We start from the raw sequence: 19863 nt of genomic DNA, 5'->3' as shown, positions 1-19863 counted from the left end.
TCTCAAAATCGGGCACTTACCAAATTATGATGACTTAGTTGTCAGTCAGTTCCATATTTTTATGTTCTTGTTTGTTTGTTTGTTTGTTTGTTTGTTTGTTTCTTTCTTTCTTTCTTTACGTCGTTCGGAGCTTAAAATCTCAGTGAAAATAAGATGAAAATATCTTCCAGAAATTTCACCAAATGAGTCCTTCCTGTATCAGTGATCCCAGCGAAAGTGTAAAAAAAGTTCAAATTGTTAATAAATTGCTTGAAAGTGAATAAGTCAATCAATTATTGCATTTGGTATTTTTGAAATGAAAAATTTGGCAAAAAAAACCCCGAAGAAAACAGCAGTATTGACGAAGTTGAGGCCCCATTCAAATATATAGGCATATAGGCTAATTCATATACGGCACTGTCATATAAATTACAGATTCATGTAAATGCCTCATTTTGTCTTAAATACATGGCTTTTGGCTGAACCACTAGCAGCTGCTAGGCTATATATTAGCACATCTCTGACAATGACAAAAATACCAAAATCTGAATTTGGATGATTTTTACGATCGTGCGTCGGGCGAGCTAATCACTTAATGGGCCTTTAAAAATTTCTGAAGCAAGTTCATTTAGCGATTTTACCCAATAGTTAACTTGAGTTATACACCATGTTTTCTAATCATTCTCACATATTGGCGTCCAGACCAAAACTATAAACTAGGCCTAGGCCTAATAAGTGTTGCGCATTTTTTTAAACAAACAACATTCGCATCGTATAGACTATAGACTAATTCATAACAATCGGGTTTTGAAAATTTAAGCACACAAAATAATACATTTCAAACGAGTGTATTTGTTGTTAGCATGATTATGACTACGAGTTTGATTCCAAAATGCGCTAATTCAAAGGCTGCTCAAGTGTAAAATTCATTTGAAGTTATTCCTAAGAGTAGCAGTAACAGCTATAGTAACCCTGCCAAAAAATAATATTGGACCAATTTTTGGTTATCTCCCACATGCGAATAAGAAAATAAATTAAATAATAAATAGGCCTAAACAACACGTAATTTTTTTTTTTCAAAAGGAGCTAAATCCAATGGCAGCTATTTTTAAACTTTGCATTGGAAAGTTTTCAGGGCAAAATGATGTTGAAAAGAATTAGAAAATATTAGAGCTAGAGTTGCAAACATATCCATTCCAATCGTTAAATGTCATTTAAACTGAATGTTAAAATATAGGCCTAGGCCTACCAGAAAAATGTGATACAAGGCAGCTATTGGATTTAGAGCCTTTTGAAAACGAAATCTTCATAATTTATACGTATAGACATATAATTCATGACATTTTTAAGTGGCTGTGCAATAATTATGACCCCCGGGTCAATTTCCAAACGGCTCGCCAAAAATCGCTTGCCTCCATACAATCACCCCCCAAAGTTGGCGCCTGTATGTGCATTTCTGACCAAATTAACCTCATATTTGGACATTTTAGTCCAAAAGGTGCGAATTTAATCAATTTTGCACCATATTTCAACATTTTTTCACACGCTTCCCGCCGCGCGCATTTGTATCATAACCTTATTGTATCGCCAAAACATGCTGCATTCACTATACTTCAAGAATTTTTTTCTCACCCCATCCCTCCCAATGTCAAAAAGAAATCTACGCCACTGCACAGGACCAGGAGCTGCTTTTTTCCAAATGTGTGGCCCCTGGTCCAGATCTGCTAATTTTGAGGCTTGGTCATATAGGTCAAAAACCTTTGGTTTCAGGAAGATGTCATGATTGACTTTTTTGATGTAGAAATTCATATGCATTGGTATACTTTTTATTTCAAATATTTCAATTGTTTTTAAATTCCATTTTTTTGTAAAATTAACTTTTTTGGTCAAAAATTATCAAAATAATGCATTTCATCCAAAATATTATTGCATCAAGATATAAAAATGGATTTTTTAAAACGAATATTGAATACGGTATACACTTTTGTAACATATATATATTTTCCACAGCAAATATGAAGTTCGAACTTTCAAAGTTAGTTCTAAAGTTATATCTGCAGGCCCGTAACCAGGATTTATTTGGGGCTGATTTTGAAAAAGTGGACTTTTGTTTTCTTCAAAATTATGACGTTTTTGGACTGGGACGGATTTTGAAAAAGTGGACTTTTTTCCACAATTTGGACTGGACCAAAAAGGCATAAAAGAAAACCATATTTTTTTCGCTACGCTCGTAAAATATGGGACTTTTTGGGTCAAAAATAGGGAACAATTTATTGATTTGATGTTTAAAATAAGCATTACGGGAAGCAGCTTATGTCATGTGTTTTTAACATACGGAGGGGGTATCAAAAAGTTTTTGAAATCGCCCAGAAGTGAAAGAGCTGTATCAATGAAATTTTTTCAGTGCAATCACTGGTCCTTATGTACACTATGGTGAAAAAATAGTCTCATAAGTATGTTTACTTTTTTTACAGGTGGCGCTAGATGCCAATAACCTGCTGCCGAGATGCCGCAGTTACTGCGCATAAACTGCAAGATTGAGACAATTGAGGCAAGCAGCGTTATTAAGATCTTGCTTTTGAAGGGTTGCAGTGCCTAGAAAATCGATGATGAAATGAAATTTATCTTTGGTGGTGATTGTGATATGTCACTATGTGTTGCTTTTTGGAAAAGGATTTTTTTTAATTTCATCACAGATTTTCTGGGCAACCCTTAAAATGGAACTTAATCATGCTACATGCCTCAATTTTTTCCATTTTGCTGGTTATGCGGTTACATAGGCAGGTACTGACATCTAGCGCCTGTAAAAAAAAGTAAACATTCTTATGAGACCATTTTTGCATCATAGTGTACATAAGGACCAGTGATTGCACTGACAACAATTTTATTGATATAGCTCTTTCACTTCTGGGCGATTTCAAAAACTTTTCGATACCCCCTCGTACGTTCATGCAAATTAAAACAAAATGGGCGAAATTGTGTTTATTCATACATCTTTATTTCATCAATTAAAATTATATTAACAACCACATACAAAATACAATTGTTTGAATGAGATGGCTTAAATTTTCCGTTAAAAATATAACATATTCCCCTTCCCCACGGCCCCACCCACCGTACATTATTATTTCCTGTACGTGGTTCTCTGTTCTCTATATCGACACTGTTTATTCCGCTGCATCAGTGGTGTAGCTGCTGGGGAGGGGCAGGGGGCAATTGCCCCCCTGCCTATTTGGGCCCCGCCCCCTAGTGCAAGGAAAAAAGAGGAAAAAGGAGGGAGTAGAGGAAAAAAGAGAGGAGAGAGAGGGAGAGGAGGGCAGAGAGATGGGGAATCCATACGATATGCAATACCATACGATTATTATCAATAAGCCTGGCAAAAATTGTCTATTTGGGCCCACCCCCAAAGTGCAGGGAAATTTGGTGGATTTGGGCTCCCGCCCCATACAGGCTTGCCCCCCCCCCGGCCCCCTGGAAAAAAATCCCAGCTACGCCGCTGCGCTGCGGGATACCCAATTGGTGAAAAGGCTCCTCTACACCCAACCTCCTACCTACCATCCCTAGTAACTGCCCGAACAAGTGTCACGTAAGGGGCTGTGCAATAATTATGAGCCCTGGGGGAGGGTAAAAGTTGGGGGAGGCGGGGGGGGCAAGACATTTTGGCGAGCCGAAGGGGGGAGCAATTTTGGTGAGCCAAGAGAGGGGAGGGGAGCGATTTTTGGCACGCATTCATGGGCGCCTTTTAAATAAAATGCTCTAAAAAGGCTTAGGAAAACAGTAAGGAAACGCTTTAGTAATTTTGGCAGGCCATGAGGGGGGGGGGGGGCAAGCGTGTTTTGTCGGGCTGTTCGGAAATTTTACCCCCGAGCTCAATTGAATGGAACTAACCCGATTTTCTGCACCAAAATGCCCCATTAAACTTTGAGTAAGAAAATAACACGAACTTGACGTTACAAATTTATTCCTACTTTTGACAACCCTCACAAGTCCGGAATTGTGACAACTGTCAAAATTCCGGAAATTTGACAGTTCTTAAAATTTGACGCACTAATGTGTACACATTGCATTACATGAGACTTTATAATGTCTTCTTTTACATTCTTGAGCTTGAATAAAAATATTTGAATCTAGTTGTTCATTTTAGTTGGAGAAACAATTATAGTTCAACCTACAATTCCATTCATTCAGAAACAATAATTACTAGTAAATCAGCCCAGAGAATGAACCAGTATTGCGATCACCTTTTACAAGATAAGTAAGTAACTTCAAACAAAAATACCTCAAGTTATCATGGAGGTGGTGGTGGGGGAGGAGGACCAGGACCACCTGCTGGTGGGCCTGGTGCTGGTGGGCCAGAGTCTGGTGGGCCTGGTGCAGGTGGACCAGGGGGAGGCGGACCACCACTGTCTGGAGGTGGTCCAGGTGGCGGTGGCCCTCCAGAAGGTGGAGGTGGACCTGGAGGTGGCCCCACTGTCTGGAGGTGGTCCAGGGGGAGGCGGACCACCACTGTCTGGAGGTGGGCCAGGTGGTGGTGGCCCACCAGAGGGTTCAGGTGGACCTGGGGGAGGTGGACCACCAGCGGCTGGAGGTGGTGGTGCCGGATCCCCACCACCAGAAGGTGGAGGAGGGGCCGGTGATAGGCTTGATGGCTTAGCTTCCAATGGATCATCAACATGTCTCACTAGGCTCATTCTCCTTGCTTGGACTGGGTCACCATCAACATGTCGCAAAATGGAATCCTTTCTCGTTTTCTTGAATTTGATATCTTTTGGTGCTGTGCCGTCACTTCCTCTCATTTTTCTGGAGAAAAGACAAAAATCAAGCAGAATACTCCTGTTAGTGTGGCACTGAATATGTTGAGGTATGTTGTATAATGATGGACGTATTATCAATGAAAACTGTTGAGCGTGTCAAATGAAAAGAGCTATCAAAATCAGGCAGCAAGACATCGTCATGAAAAGAGACGAGGGGCAATACAATCTCAGTTGTGTTTTTTACGATCTTCTTTGAAAAAGAACTGGCAATCGCGTTACTGATCAACAAGCTTTAGTGGTAAACTGAGGATGGTCACAAATGCAATTGTGTAGAAAACGGTGTCAATGAGACATCAAAACGTCCACAGTGAGCACTGATTTATTGGACTAGAAATAAGACAAATCTGCTATTTGTAATGTAGGCCTAATACTAGGCCTACTATTATCTCATTTTGCATATTAATTATTATGTATTGCGTTTTGTATATTGATACTAATTAATTCAAAAAATGCCTTACATTATTCTTTACTTGTGCTAATGTGTGGTGTGATGAAATAAAACTGAACTGAACTGAAGGGGTTAGGCTTATAACTTAGGCCTATATAGTAAGTTTTAGCAAGTTCGCCATCGGACAAATTTAGAACTGTCAGTACTTTGACTTCTTCATGACAAGGTACCTAAGTAAAAGAGCCGTTTACTGCAGAATGCTAATGTAAACGTTTTGGTGGCTCCGAAAAGAGCTTATCTGACGGCGAACCCGCTAAAAACTTACTATTTGTCATGAACTCCTGTCGTAAAAAACTCTATCCCACAGCTTATAACTAAGTTATTGGGTTTTTGGATTAATTACCCCTCGACTATCGACCCAACTATGTAACCCTATAAGTAAACATGGAACTTACAATTTACAGCACAGTAACCACAGAGCATATGTAACGGAGAGCAGCAGAACACCAGGAAGTACGACGGGCAACATGAAAGTAAGCGTCGACATTTGTTCTGAAACATGAAAAACACATGCATTTGTATAGTTCTCGAGTTATACGGTATAAGCCCGGGGTTATAAGCAAAAAAGGTCAAATGTCGTACCCATTCAACTGGTTACCTATGTAACGAGACATTATACATGGTGCAAACTATTCTTTATTTGAATTAGTATCAAACACCATGAGCGGTTTTAGGGTTTGATCCAATCATGTGGAGCCCAAAATTCGACCTTTGCTATTTTTGCTTATAACTCGAGAACCGCGATATATCGCAGATAGGTCAAATCATACCTTTTCTGGATCGTCATGATCAGAGCAATACTGTGGCAAGGTTAAGGGATGGGGTATGAAATTTGACCCCCGTATGACTCTTTTATGAGCAAAGTGCGTTTTGCCATCAAGGTTTTCCTGTTCTTTGAGGTTAAACTCATAATAGTATTCTGATTCTGGAGTCCTAATCAGAAAAATTTCACCCAGAACGGTATAACAATTGAAATGGCAGACATGTTGGTTCGAAGTTCAAAGTGACAGAGGGACGTCAGGTCTCTAGTTCGATTCCCCAACCATTCGTACCTATCACCTGTTTTGGCATGCGAATTTCCCCGTGGAGGGCACAATTTTATTTAAATGAGGGCGAGTGACGTTCGACAGAGTCTACATGTATAAAGAATATAGGCCTAATATAAAATACACGTTATGTTCAAATTATAATGTGAATTCTCACCTGCGAGTGGTTTTTGTGGTTGATCAACTGTAGAAAGAAAACAGAAGGTGTAAGATAAGTAAAAGTATCATCCTTCAAGTGCAAGTTCAAAGGTGTTACGACGATAATCATGATGGTAGAAGACATTGTTTATGTGCTCTATCACAATTTTCACTTTCTTTTCTCTTTTTGGCTTGAGCATTTAACTTCAGCCTGCATGGTCCCATGCATCAGGACCTTGGCATGTGTCCGGCCGGGTCTACTGATTGATCTTCCGATCACAAGTGGCACAAGCACTATATACCCTTTAAAACAAGTACCGTCGGATCCGTAGCGGTCGCTTCGGGACAAGGAATTCAATTTTGCAGTGTTGGTGTCTTTGAAGCAGGTTCAAGTTTGACCCCTATTTTGACCTGTAACCCCTCTGTGAGCTTAACCTTTGAGGGCGCTCATCTTAAAATAATGCCAGAAAGGGTATTTCCATCCACACCAAAAAAAATCAAAATTTGAAAAATTGTGTTCGGAAACCAATTTTGGACACTTTTGATGTCCAAACGATTTTCGGGAAAAAAGCGTCCTGACATCAAAAGTGTTCGGAAACCGATTTCGGACACTTTTGATTTCCAAACAATTTTCGGGGAAAAAGCGTCTTGACATCGAAAGTGTTCGGACACCGATTCCGGACACTTTTGATGTCCAAACGATTTTCGGGAAAAAAGCGTCTTGACATCAAAAGTGTTCGGAAACCGATTTCGGACACTTGTGATGTCCAAACGATTTCCGGGAAAAAAGCGTCTTGACATCAAAAGTGTTCGAAACCGATTTCGACACTTTTGATGTCCAAACGATTTTCGGGAAAAAGCGTCTTGACATCAAAAGTGTTCGAAACCGATTTCGACACTTTTGATGTCCAAACGATTTTCGGGAAAAAACCGTCTTGACATCAAAAGTGTTCGGAAACCGATTTCGGACACTTTTGATGTCCAAACGATTTTCGGAAAGAAAGCGTCTTGACATCGAAAGTGTTCGGAAACCGATTTCGGACACGTTTGATGTCCAAACGATTTTCGGAAAAAAAGCATCTTGACATCGAAAGTGTTCGGAAACCGATTTCGGACACTTTTGATGTCCAAACGATTTTCGGGAAAAAGCGTCTTGACATCAAAAGTGTTCGAAACCGATTTCGGACACTTTTGATGTCCAAACGATTTTCGGAAAAAAGCGTCTTGACATCGAAAGTGTTCGAAACCGATTTCGACACTTTTAATGTCCACACGATTTTCGGGAAAAAAGCGCCTTGACATCAAGTGTTAAATCCCCTAATTTCCCTTAATTATTGTCAATTTCCCTTAATTCACCAGAATTTCCCTTAATTCTCTTCAATTTCCCTTAACTTCCCTTAATGTTCCCAATTTCCCTCAATTTCTCCTCATTTTCCCAAATTTCCCTTAACTGCCCTCTATTTTCCCAAATTTCCCTTAATTCTCTTCAATTTCCCTTAACCCCCCTCAATTTCCCTTTTCTCTTCAATTTCCCTTAACTTCCCTCAATGTTCCCAATTCTCCTCAATTTCCCCTCATTTTCCCAAATTTCCCTTAAAATTTCCCTTAATTCACCTGAATTTCCCTCAATTTCCCTTAATTCTCCTCAATTTCCCCAAATTTCCCTTAATTCCCCTCAATTTCCCCCAATTCCCCTCAATTTCCCTTAATTGCCCACAAAATCAATTAATTCACCTGAATTTCCCTCAATTTCCCTTAATTCCCCCAAAATTGCCCTTAATTTCCCCCATTCCCCCCAATTTCCCTCATGTTCCCCACTTTTCCCAAATTTCCCTTAATTGCCCTATAGGCCCTCTCCCTCACCAAGTAGTACCATAGCCATGCGACAAACGATGTTGACGTAACAGCATTTTTTAGAAATTGTTGAAAATCGTGTAATGCCCCTTTAATGACTTAATTAGCATATTTCGGGACGAAACTCTTTTCCAGTATGGGGCCGGTACCTGCCTTCCCCCTCACTAAGTACCATAGCCATGCGACAAACGATGTTGACGTAACAGCATTTTTAGAAATTGTTGAAAATCGTGTAATGCCCCTTTAATGACCTAATTAGCATATTTCGGGACGAAACTCTTTTCCAGTATGGGGCCGGTACCTGCCTTCCCCCTCACTAATAGGTCTGTCACACTACGACGGACTGGATTAACGTACATCACCGAATACAAAAATATTTTATTCGGTGGAAAAATCACCAGTCCGGCAGAAGATTCGGTGGGATTTTGGGTCCGATTCCCGTTCGTCTCTCTATGCGTTGTGGCCGCTAATAACCCTGCAGGCGTCTTATATCCGATCGTTCAACGTCCGACAGCTGACCGGATTGGGGGTCCGAATCCCGTTCGTTTCTCTATGCGTTGTGGCCGCTAATAATCCTGCAGGCGTCTTATATTCGATCGTTCAACGTCCGACAAATGACCGGATTTGGGGGTCAACGTCCGACAAATGTACGGATTTTGGGATCCGATTCCCGTTCGTCTCTCTATGCGTTGTGGCCGCTAATAATCCTGCAGGCGTTTTATATTCAATCGTTCAACGTCCGACAAATAACCGGCGAATCCGTGGCATGTGGCACCAACAGGGACGTCCACACTATCAGAAAAGTGGGGAGGAGAGGGTGTTTGAGAGGGTTTTGACCCCTTAGAGGCAGTGACGTAGCAAGCACTTTTTCAGAGGGTGAACAAAGTGGGGAAAGACAACTTTTAAGGGGAAAACTTTGACGAAAATGGTCAAATATTGGCTAATAAGTACAAAAGGGCTACAAATCTGATATATCAGGGCAACCAGAGTCCGGGGGCAATAGAGGTGAGAAACCTTTGGACAATGAAGGCCCAATTGAAGCCATTTGTCATTTTTTAGATCAATTTTAGCACTATTATTGGGTACTATTTTAGTTTGAAACAGCCGCAAATTGGTGAAACGAAAGCCTAATTAAAGCCATTGAAAAGTTTTCACAATTATTGTATAATATAAACAATTGTTTTAAAAATAACACGTGGATGTCCATAGCAGAAGCAAAATGGAAGACTTGTCCATTTTTCAAAATGAAGATCCAATTGAAGCCATTTGCATGGGGACTGTAGGGCCTATTAGGCCTGGGCCTATTGTGTAAAAATTTAGTTTTAAAATGGAAAATTTGGACACTTGTTTTTGGTGCATCATTTTTACACTATTATTGCCTTAAACAAAAAAAAACAAAGAAGGCCCGAACTGAATTTGCAAAATTTAAAATGTTACACTGATCCACTGACACTTTAAGATATAAGACTTCAGACTCGTAATTTCAGGTAAAGCATGCATGGATTGATATGTTAAAGTCAGTAATAGACCTAAGTCCGTCTTAAATACTGATTTTGGTGACAAAATGGGAGTACAAAATGTCACGGGCCCTACATATCGACGGGCCGGCAGTAATTTTCACAGGCTTTTGGGCCAAGGAACGACATTTAAAGCACTGCCTATAATAATCACAGGCCTATACTTAGGCTTACTATATACTATCCTGGGCCTACTCAATAACATACAATTTAATCTTTTCCATGTTTTCTTTTTTTTTTTTCTTGTCAATCACTAAAACTGGTAGGAATTTGATATTGCGTCCTCTACCCTTCAGAAAGTGCCCCTCCCTCAACATGCTTAATACTACTTACATGCATCGGCCTACTAAATTACGTGCAATTTAACTTTTTCTCTTCTCTTCTCTCTTCAATTTTTCTCACTTTCTTTTCTTTTTCTCTCCTTTCCCCTTTTTTCTACTTGTCAGTCACTAAAGTACTGGGGGAAATATGATATTGCGTCACACACCCTTCAGAAACCCCCTCCCCCATGATTGATGCACATGTTCGCCATAGGCCTACATCCGGTACAAGCGCCTGCGAAACCTTGCAAACACCTGCGGTATATAAACGAAAGAATAACGAACAAACCCAGGGTATATATACAGAACTGTACGAACACACATCGGACAACTTCCGAACATGTGTATTCGGCACATATCCGTTTCAAGTTTTGTGCATGCACAAAACTTGAAACGTATTGTCGACGGACTAAACAATCATCACCTAACACGAAACGCATTTGGCGGATAATAGCAGGACATATGAAGAACATAAAACGAACACTGACGAACACTAACGGATTTGCTAAAATACCATCCGTTTCTTATACGGAAGACCGATCCGGTGTAGTGTGACACTAACACGGTCTGGGTCAACGTACATCACCGAATGCATAAATATGCTATCCGGTGGTGAAGGCCTCACAGGAACGTATTTGCAACGAACACGGGCCGAGTGCAACGAACAAAGAACGAACATGAACGAAAGGAGAGCGAAAAACTCCGGCAATATTCAGCACCATACGAACACACATCGGATAAATACCGAACATGTGTATTCGGTAGGCCTACACTCCGTTTCAAGTTTTGTGCATGCCGATGGACTTAACGAACATCACCTAACACGAAACGCATTTGGCGGATGATAGCAGGACATAAAAAGAACATAAAACGATCATTGACGAACAACAACGGATTTACTAAAATACCATCCGTTTCTTGTACGGAAGACCTATTCGGTGTAGTGTGACAGAAGCATAAGTACCATAGCCATGCGACAAACGATGTTGACGTAACAGCATTTTTTTGAAATTGTTGAAAATCGTGTAATGCCCCTTTAATTACCTAATTAGCATATTTCGGGACGAAACTCTTTTCCAGTATGGGGCCGGTATAGGCCCTCCCCCTCACCAAGTACCATAGCCATGCGACAAACGATGTTGACGTAACAGCATAGCGTTTGTTACTAACGGACTAACGGACGGACGGACGGACTAACGGACTAACGGAGAGACATGGTGACTTATAGAGCTGCTACCCGCAGCTAACACCCGCAGCTAAAAAATGTGTTTATTTAGGACGGCATCATACAGAAATGAATAGAGAATCTGTCAATACAAAACTTCGGGCAAATTGGCAACCTTATTAAGCTATGATAGGCCTATTATAGACCTTTTCCTATTACATCATCAGTTAAAAATTTGTATCGGGCTAAATAGTTGCGTAATAAATTTGAACGTCAACTGTCTGCCGACAACCTCGATTTGAAAAGGTATACCGTAAAACCTCGTCTACAAGCATATAGAGTGTTTTTGATGAAAGCTACATTAATGCTTAAAAGCCGTAAACATGCCAATACAATAGATTGATCTTATACAATGTAATAGTATTTGATGGAAAATGCTTGTATCGGTAATTAATTTGCTCAAACTCCATAATATTATAATTTTGTCGATGGATGGCGTCTGGATTAATTTAGCTTTCATCAAAAACACTCTAGGCCTATATGCTTGTAGACGAGCTTTTACGATAGCTGTGGACGAAAGCCGGTATTCGTAATCGTGGGCATAAATTGCATTGAAGAAAGAAATGAAAGGAAAGAAGACAAAGAAAGAGAGCATGGAGAACAAAGAAAAGAGACATAAAAAAGGAGCAAACGGAGAGACATATGGGACATAAACAAATAGACTCTGATCACGTCTGACATATTCAATATGACCACACCCTTCAGAAGAAAATGACAGGTCTCTACCGCCGCTTTTCGAGATTCTATCAGGACTTCTATCGAGCTTGTTACTCTACTGTACGGAGCCCCCGAAGTGACATGAAAGGAAAAAAAAACTATCTCGGAGCCCGACTATCTCGGACCCCAAATTACTATCTCGGGCCCGATCGAGTTACTAAGGCGGAGCCCGAGTTACTTAGTCGGACCCCGAGTTACTAAGTCGGACCCCGAGATAGTTTTTTTTCTTCCATGTCACTTTGGGGGCCCCGTACTAGGCCTACTGATTGATTTTGAAAATGCAAATAAAGTTGGTGACACGGCTTTTACGAGGGACGGTCAATAATTTCTCGCAACCATTTTATGTATATAGTCCAGTCTCCACAAATGATCAGGTGTGACTCAAGTAACATTTAGGCCTATTTGCAAAAATAACAACTATATACCTTTTATCTTAGTTCAAAGACAATTATCTATCAAAGTAGGCAAGTAGGCCTGTATCTTTAATTATGTAAACTCATGCAAAATTGCCAACATTTTTTGGGATGGTTTAGTATACTGAGAGTTATGGCCCCCCACGGGGGGGGGGGATCTTTGAAAATGTTTGTACGGGGATGTGCAACACAGACTTTCGGATGCTGACTTTCTCTATATCTACTTTTTGCTGTTTTTTGCTACCCATCAGTATACCGATTTTCAACAAAAAGCACCCCAAAATTATCCAAATTCCGCGCTTTTTAGGACTCTTTTGCCAAAATACGCCCAAAAGTTGTGCGCATTGGTCTCCACTGAAAACCCACCCATCGATATACCAAAATCGCTGAAAAGGTACCCCAAAACTATGGTGCATCCCCGTATACCTTCAACCAGCTACCCCCGGTATGAAACACTCTGGTTATGAAGGCTCGTGTGGCACTTTTAAAAATCCCCCGAAAGACCCCCCTTTTTGAATTTCGCAGCTCCGAAAGACCCCCTATATTTGACCAAAATAGAGCTCCGAATGACCCTTGATTTTAATAATTTCAGCTCTAAAAGACCCAAAAATTGCTCATTCATCTTTTTTTTTTCAAGCGATTTTCAACCAAAAAGACACTTGATTTTTACTGTTCGCAGTTTCGCAAAAGTCCCAATTTTACTTGTTCGCAGCCCGCGTTCGCAGCTCCAAAAGACCCCCTTTTACCGATACGCCGTCAGCTCCCAAAGACCCATCACCACAAAATTCCGGGGGAACATACCCCAAAAATTTTTTTGATGGGGCCCGGTAAGGACGTCTTTCTTACCTTTCAGTAGAATTACATGGGTATAGTGAATCGTGTTTTCCTCTTCAACTGCACATGCGTAAATACCTTCGTCTGCCGTCTGGATATCTTCTATGGTCAAATCAGTTTCATCGGTACGTTGAGAGTGTACTGGAATATAACACAGCATGTTAGTAGTACGGTATAGTGTGTGCCACGGTCGACGTTGTCGTCGTCATCATCATCGTCATCGTCATCATCGTCATCGTCATCATCATCATCATCATCATCATCATCATCATCATCATCATCCTCATCCTTATCCTCATCTTCATCATCATCCTCATCCTCATGATCATCTTGGTATTTAATATCAATCATCATACTGCATGATCCCCTCACAAAATAATGCAAACGCATTATGTTTGCTAATAAAATGGCAACGGGGCACAGTGTCATCGCCCCGATATTTTCATGGCAGAAATCGCCATGGTAGGTTGAATCCACAGCCACGCATGGCCATTTTGTTCCGACCTTTGAGACGCATAATGAACCGAGGGACATCCGACTATAAAGGCTACTGACAATAGCCTGGTAATTGACCTCTCTGTGTGTGAGTGAGCATGTATACGCCATTATGAGGTCAATGGTCATATGCTTTTAGACTGCTTGCACGAGTCAGTGCAGCTAGCCTACCCTGCATTATAGTTCGGCACATATAAAATCAGAATATTTTTGTCAGTTTTTTGAGTTCAAGACGCAATGGTTCTTTATCAAGACGCAAGCTAACGACTATCATATCCGTTGAACACATATATTCAAGTGCAAGGAACAAAATCTGGCTTCTTTAGACTAAATCAATTACGGGAGATATTCATCATTTTCTACCCCGGTATCCAAATATTTATCGTCTGAATATCAAATCGTGCATAGCACATTTACGTGTATCGATCCCGGGTATTCATTTCAGTGTCTCTGCTGTATAATGTAATTATTAACCGGGCGATGTTGGTGTGCGGGGTTCATTTTGTTGACACATTGCCCTGTTGATTTCTTATATGCTCGGGTTCCAAATTTATGTCCGATTACCTAAAGGGCCTCGAAATCGAGTTGGGCTACTTTCACCAATATTCCCTGGCCATATTCAAGCTTGTTGAGTTGAGATAGGCCATAGGGCCTACGTCTGATTAAAAGGATTTCAAAAATGTAAATGCCTAGAATGCTTTCTGAAGTTATTCTACAAAATCCTCATTTTTGTTTTTCTACAAATCCTCATTATTTTTTGGATACTATTTTCTTACCAGTGTTGTGAACACGTTCGTCGTTTCGGTACCATACTACCGTACCTCCTGGGTGATCTTCACGATAAGAGTCGGCGTAGCAATGTAAACGTGCGTGAGCGCCTTCATAAAGCCTCATCTCTCGCAATGTTGCTGCAACCATGTAAATAAGGGATAGAATTATCATAATTATGGTCGAGGGTGTCAATTGTCCCTATACAATTTGCTGGTAGGCCTACAAGATATTCAGATTCTGATAGTGGGAATTCTCACAAAGCTGAAATTTGCCTTCATTTTAAAAATATGGGTCCAAAGAATAAAAATTTCACCTTTTTTAAAATCAATTTTGACCAACATTTTGGATATAACAGTAGAAGGTCTATAATTAAAAAAATATTTAAAAAACTGTTTCTAGTTTTGTATCTTTAGCACAAATAAATATGCAGTTTCATCGATTTGGTAGAATAATGGAAAATGAAATTTGGCGCTTTTCTCAAATACTGCTCATTTTTGCGGAAATCTGCCGTACTAGTTGGATTCCTTGCATCATTTCTTTTCTGAAAATGCATACATGTACCACAGAATTTCTCATTCTGTGACATGAACTTATCATCATTATATTTAAAGATACAACACAAAACAATTTTTGCAATAGTAATGTCAAATTTAGGCATTGCTGATTGATTTGCATATCAATGCGCCTCATGCTAATTTTTAAAGCTCTCCAGATATTCCTCCATGGCAATAGGTTAAAATAATTTGTGAATATACCCCACTGCACTAGTACGTCCTCTCCATTGAACCATAGATGTCAAAGAACAGGGATAAAGATTTGGATCGTAATTCTATATATAGAATCTTCATATTTTGCTGATCACTCGCACTTGTAAAGTCGTGTTCACACGGTCGGACATTAGTCACTTATTATCGGTAATAAGTCACTATTACCGGTAATAAGTCACTTATGTCCAACCGTGTGAACACGACTAAAGATTGGTATCTTTGAAAAGAGCGGTATTGGATTGCAATCTATGATTGCAGACATAGGCCTACGCTGCAGATAATGAGTGCAACTTGCTTGTAGTGCAGGGTGATATATTCAAAAATTGTTATAACCTATGGCTATGGTAGACCTATAGTTAATCCTGTTACATCATCATACACGTACCATCCATGTTGTTGCCTGCATTGTTCGTCTGTATATCTTCATCATCAGGATGTTCATCAGAGGTCATGGACGTGTAATCAGGAGAATAATCTGCAATAAATAGTACAAATAATTTCTAGCATGACTCTAGTCCCGGGGGGGTACTCAAGTTTGGTTTTGGTAGGGATGTGCCGCTGAGAATTTGAAAGTGGACCCATAAATATACCAATTTTTTACCCATTTATATACCAAAAGTCAAAATTTTCTGCCAAATTGAACCCAAATTGTCTTAGTTTTTACAAATTTTCCCAAAATTTTGGGAAAATTTTGAAAATTTTGGCTAGATTAAGGAAAAATTGGGCTATTTTCCGAAAAAATTGAGAAAATTTTGAAAAAAGACTGACCCATTTATATACCAAAATAGGCTTTGAAAAAGGGGTCATTGATATACCAAGAGGCTGAAAATGCTACCCATATTTGCGGCACGTCCCCGTATGGTCATTTGTACTGAGAACCCCCCCGGGACTCTAGTAGGCTATGCGCAGCGGTTGTTCCCTCACCTTGCCGTTCCAAAGGCTCGTAGGGCAGAGTGCCTCCCCCCAAACGACAAAAAAAATTGAAAGAGAAAAGTGCCCCTTTGACAAACTAGAATTATACGCGGTTCGTAATTAAGGTGGCCCCACACGAAGGTGTGTAAACAACAAAGGTTTGTAAGTGCAAATAATATGTAAGCAAATAAGCTCATTAATATTCGTAAATATGCAAATAACATGACACAAAACCATACACACATCAGGCCACCATATCACTATCACAATGCCAAGTTTGAAGTTGATCGGTTATTGCGTTCAAGCTACAGAGTGGACTAATGAAAATGTAGGCAAAATATGCAAATCACCTCATTAATATTAATAAATATTAAACTAACATGAAACAAAACCATGCAACACATCAGGCCAAGATATCCTATCACCGTACTAAGTTTGAATGTGATCGGTGCTGCAAAGTGGGTAATGAATTTGCAGCCAAAAAGGGAAAAAAATTGCACTTTGGGGGCTAAAATGGACAAATATGAGGCTAATGTGGTCAGAAACCCACATACAGGCGTCAACATTGGGGGGGGGGGGTGATTGTATGGACCATCCCCCTGACAAAATATTGGGGGGGATAAATCCCCCCATCCCCGGTATCTACGCCTATGATAATCTCGCATTATTAATGATCACTGTAGAAATATAGCATGGAAATATGAGATCAGGTATTCAAGATTGAAGTTACTTTGTTGTTACGTCTTTTCTTCAATATAATTTCATGCAGTGGCGGCTCCGGGGGGCATGGGACAGAACTCTTCCCCCCTGTTCCCTCCATGCAGTAAAAACCCAAAATTACGAAAATTTCCACTTTTTGCAGCAATTTTGCGCAAAATTTGTTGATTTTGCCCCCCCCCTGAAATTCACGTTTCCCCATGCCTCCCCCTCCCCGAAAAATTCCTGACGCCGCTACTGGTTTCATGGTCTCACCTTGACTGCCATTTTGATCACTGTCACTTTGATAATTTTGCTCATTTCTCTCTTCCGATTCTACTCGTGGTTCCGGTTGCGGCAAGCGAGGGGGTTCTTCTGCTATAAAGTCAACATAACATAATATGAAAATTATAACCAAATCAGTGCAATACGCGGATTTAGGGTTTCTCTACCGGAAGTCAATTTGTGCCGAACTTCCAACGATGCAATATGCGTATTGCATAACAAAGAATATTGATTAACCTCCGAAATGTATATATTGTTATGTAAAACGCTTATTGCATTATGGGAATGAATTTCGGCACAAATTGACTTCCGGTAGAGAAACCCTAAATCCGCGTATAGGTATTAGCGGCCATTTTGCAAATTAGGGCGGACATCTTAAAGCCATTAATGTACGATCTTATAATATGAAATTGATTTTTTTTTTTTTCAAACTTGATTTTTTGGGCATATTTGTAATGTTTACACATGTCCCAACTTCCACCTAAATGGAATCAGCCAAATTTGTTGTGTTTTTAAGTCAACAGAGCAAAGTTCGACATAAAGTCGTAATTCATAAAATTCATAAAAATATGACTTTATGTCCTCCAATAGAACTGTATGTTAAACGGCCAAAATAACCAGTACGGTTTCTTTCACTTTACCTTGTATTTCAGCTCAAAATGGACAGAAACCCTTCCCTACAAATTTATTACTAGTATCCTATTTCAACATTTTGAGTATATTAAAATTCAATATTTGAAGGAAATCGTACATTACGGCTTTAAGGCACAGTGTATCATTCGTGAAACATAATACAAATTTACCGATCCAAATATATACATTTTAGGTATAGACCTGGCCTGAAAAATAATACTTGTTACATTTTAGGTATTTACTCGGTGTGGTTTTTTAGGGGGCACATATTTGTCGTAGGCCTACTAAATTTATATAATTGATATCAAAGGTTCAATTTTTGATGGATCACAAAACTTTTTTTCATCATTTGTTTAAAATTTACATCAGTCATTCGTGCATTGCACAACAATTTTTACTTCAAAACGGCTTTGATTTCTTTAAACACCTATTTATTATGATAAAATAAATCCTTTTAATTTAATTTTCACTCACGACAAGTTTGTGTACTGCAGGGTGATGAATCTGTAGCCGAACCGCTGCATGAACCACTTTCAGAACAGGTCCTGGTTCGAGTCTCAGTTCCACTGCCACAAGTCCTACTGCAAGTGCTCCACGAACCCCATGAGCTCCAATTAGCAGCTGAGAATAAATAGAGATTATATTTAGTGGTAGGCCTACTTTTTGTGCGGTTATCACAATTTGGATGTTTTCATCTGGTCCATGCAAATATTCTTTTTAGTCAATGTTTGTCGGGATGTGTCAACGGTCCACGCCTTTGTTGGTGGGGTGTGTGTGGATGTGGATGCGGAGTGGGGTGTGTGGGGTGCGTGTTTGGTGCGAGCTGAGGGTATTACTACAATGATGATATCACACAAAACTTCACACTTCAGTGGTTTCGTGCAACAAAGATTACTCTAAATGTGTTCCCCATATAGCCAAATGATGAACTTTGTCGCTGCACATCTCTATTTAAAGGCCCATATAAAATTAACAGATGTGGAAATAGGAGTATAAACTGACCAATAGATCCAGTTGTAGTCCTACTAATTCATGGCATATTGGATGGCCTAGGGGAAAGTTAGCCCATATTAGCAAGACTATCCTTGCCTTCAAGGTGAAACAAACCTACTCATGTTACCCTCTGGCCATGGGCTGGCCTGGTATCAGATCTTACCCAGGGAAAGATGACATTCCAATATATGCCTTGGGATTGGGGTAAGGGATTTTTTATTGAAAATGAATACATGACCATTAGTGGGCTACATTTGTGACTGACAATTTAATTACACTTACGGCAGCTTTGTGTATTGCAGGAGGACGAATCAGTAACTGAACCCTTGCATGCGCCAGCTTTAGAACAGGTCCTGATTCGAGCCTTAGTTCCACTGCCACATGTCAAACTGCAAGCACTCCACGAACCCCATGGCCTCCACGAACCTGAGAATAAAATAACAGCAAATTTAGTGGTACTTTTTAAGTGGGTAATGAAAATTTGGACATTTTTTTTCTGACCAATACAAATATTCTTGAGCAAATGAATACATTTAGAGTCTATGATACATGACGATTAGTGGGCTATTTTATGAACATTCTTAATTACACTATAATAACCTAACGGCAGCTTTGTGTTGCTGCAAGAGGATAGGGCGAATCAGTAGCCGAACCACCCGGCCGAACCACTGCAGTTGCCAGCTGGAACTGGTTCGTGTCATTTTCATTGTCCTCATAATATTAGATTGCCAATGATATGATGGTGTCCGAGCAATATATACCCTTTAAGAATAAAAAGCTTTACACTCCGGCAGTCACAACATTATGCGGCCTTACATGTTAGAAATACAATTATCAAGCAAGAATCACATGGTTTTATTTAAAACAAACTCATATAGCTTCATATTGACCTTTAAATCAAATACAAACTGCCGGCTCTCAACACGCAATATTCAGGTCATGATGCAGTCATGTCTACAGTAGAATTCATCTCGACCTTTGCAGGACTTAAACCCCATTAAAAGCT

At 39.9% G+C, this 19863-nt stretch overlaps 1 protein-coding gene across 1 annotated transcript in view; it reads right to left on the bottom strand.

The window, feature by feature from the left end:
• Positions 1 to 4267: 4267 nt before the first annotated feature.
• Positions 4268 to 19863, bottom strand: part of LOC140166668 (uncharacterized) — a 39661-nt gene continuing 24065 nt past the window's right edge. Inside the window, exons 3-12 of the mRNA XM_072190166.1 lie at positions 19140 to 19283; positions 18339 to 18485; positions 17223 to 17324; positions 15724 to 15813; positions 14577 to 14708; positions 13318 to 13446; positions 6445 to 6471; positions 5637 to 5733; positions 4451 to 4779; positions 4268 to 4413 (exon numbers count right to left, since the gene is read on the bottom strand). Of these exons, the coding sequence (XP_072046267.1) occupies positions 4268 to 4413; positions 4451 to 4779; positions 5637 to 5733; positions 6445 to 6471; positions 13318 to 13446; positions 14577 to 14708; positions 15724 to 15813; positions 17223 to 17324; positions 18339 to 18485; positions 19140 to 19283 (1343 nt within the window). The remainder of the gene's footprint in view (positions 4414 to 4450; positions 4780 to 5636; positions 5734 to 6444; positions 6472 to 13317; positions 13447 to 14576; positions 14709 to 15723; positions 15814 to 17222; positions 17325 to 18338; positions 18486 to 19139; positions 19284 to 19863) is intronic.

The sequence above is a fragment of the Amphiura filiformis genome, chromosome 12 (genome assembly GCF_039555335.1).
Source record: "Amphiura filiformis chromosome 12, Afil_fr2py, whole genome shotgun sequence".
NCBI classification, from domain to species: Eukaryota; Metazoa; Echinodermata; class Ophiuroidea; order Amphilepidida; family Amphiuridae; genus Amphiura; species Amphiura filiformis.
This window is presented reverse-complemented; position numbering and strand designations above follow the sequence as displayed.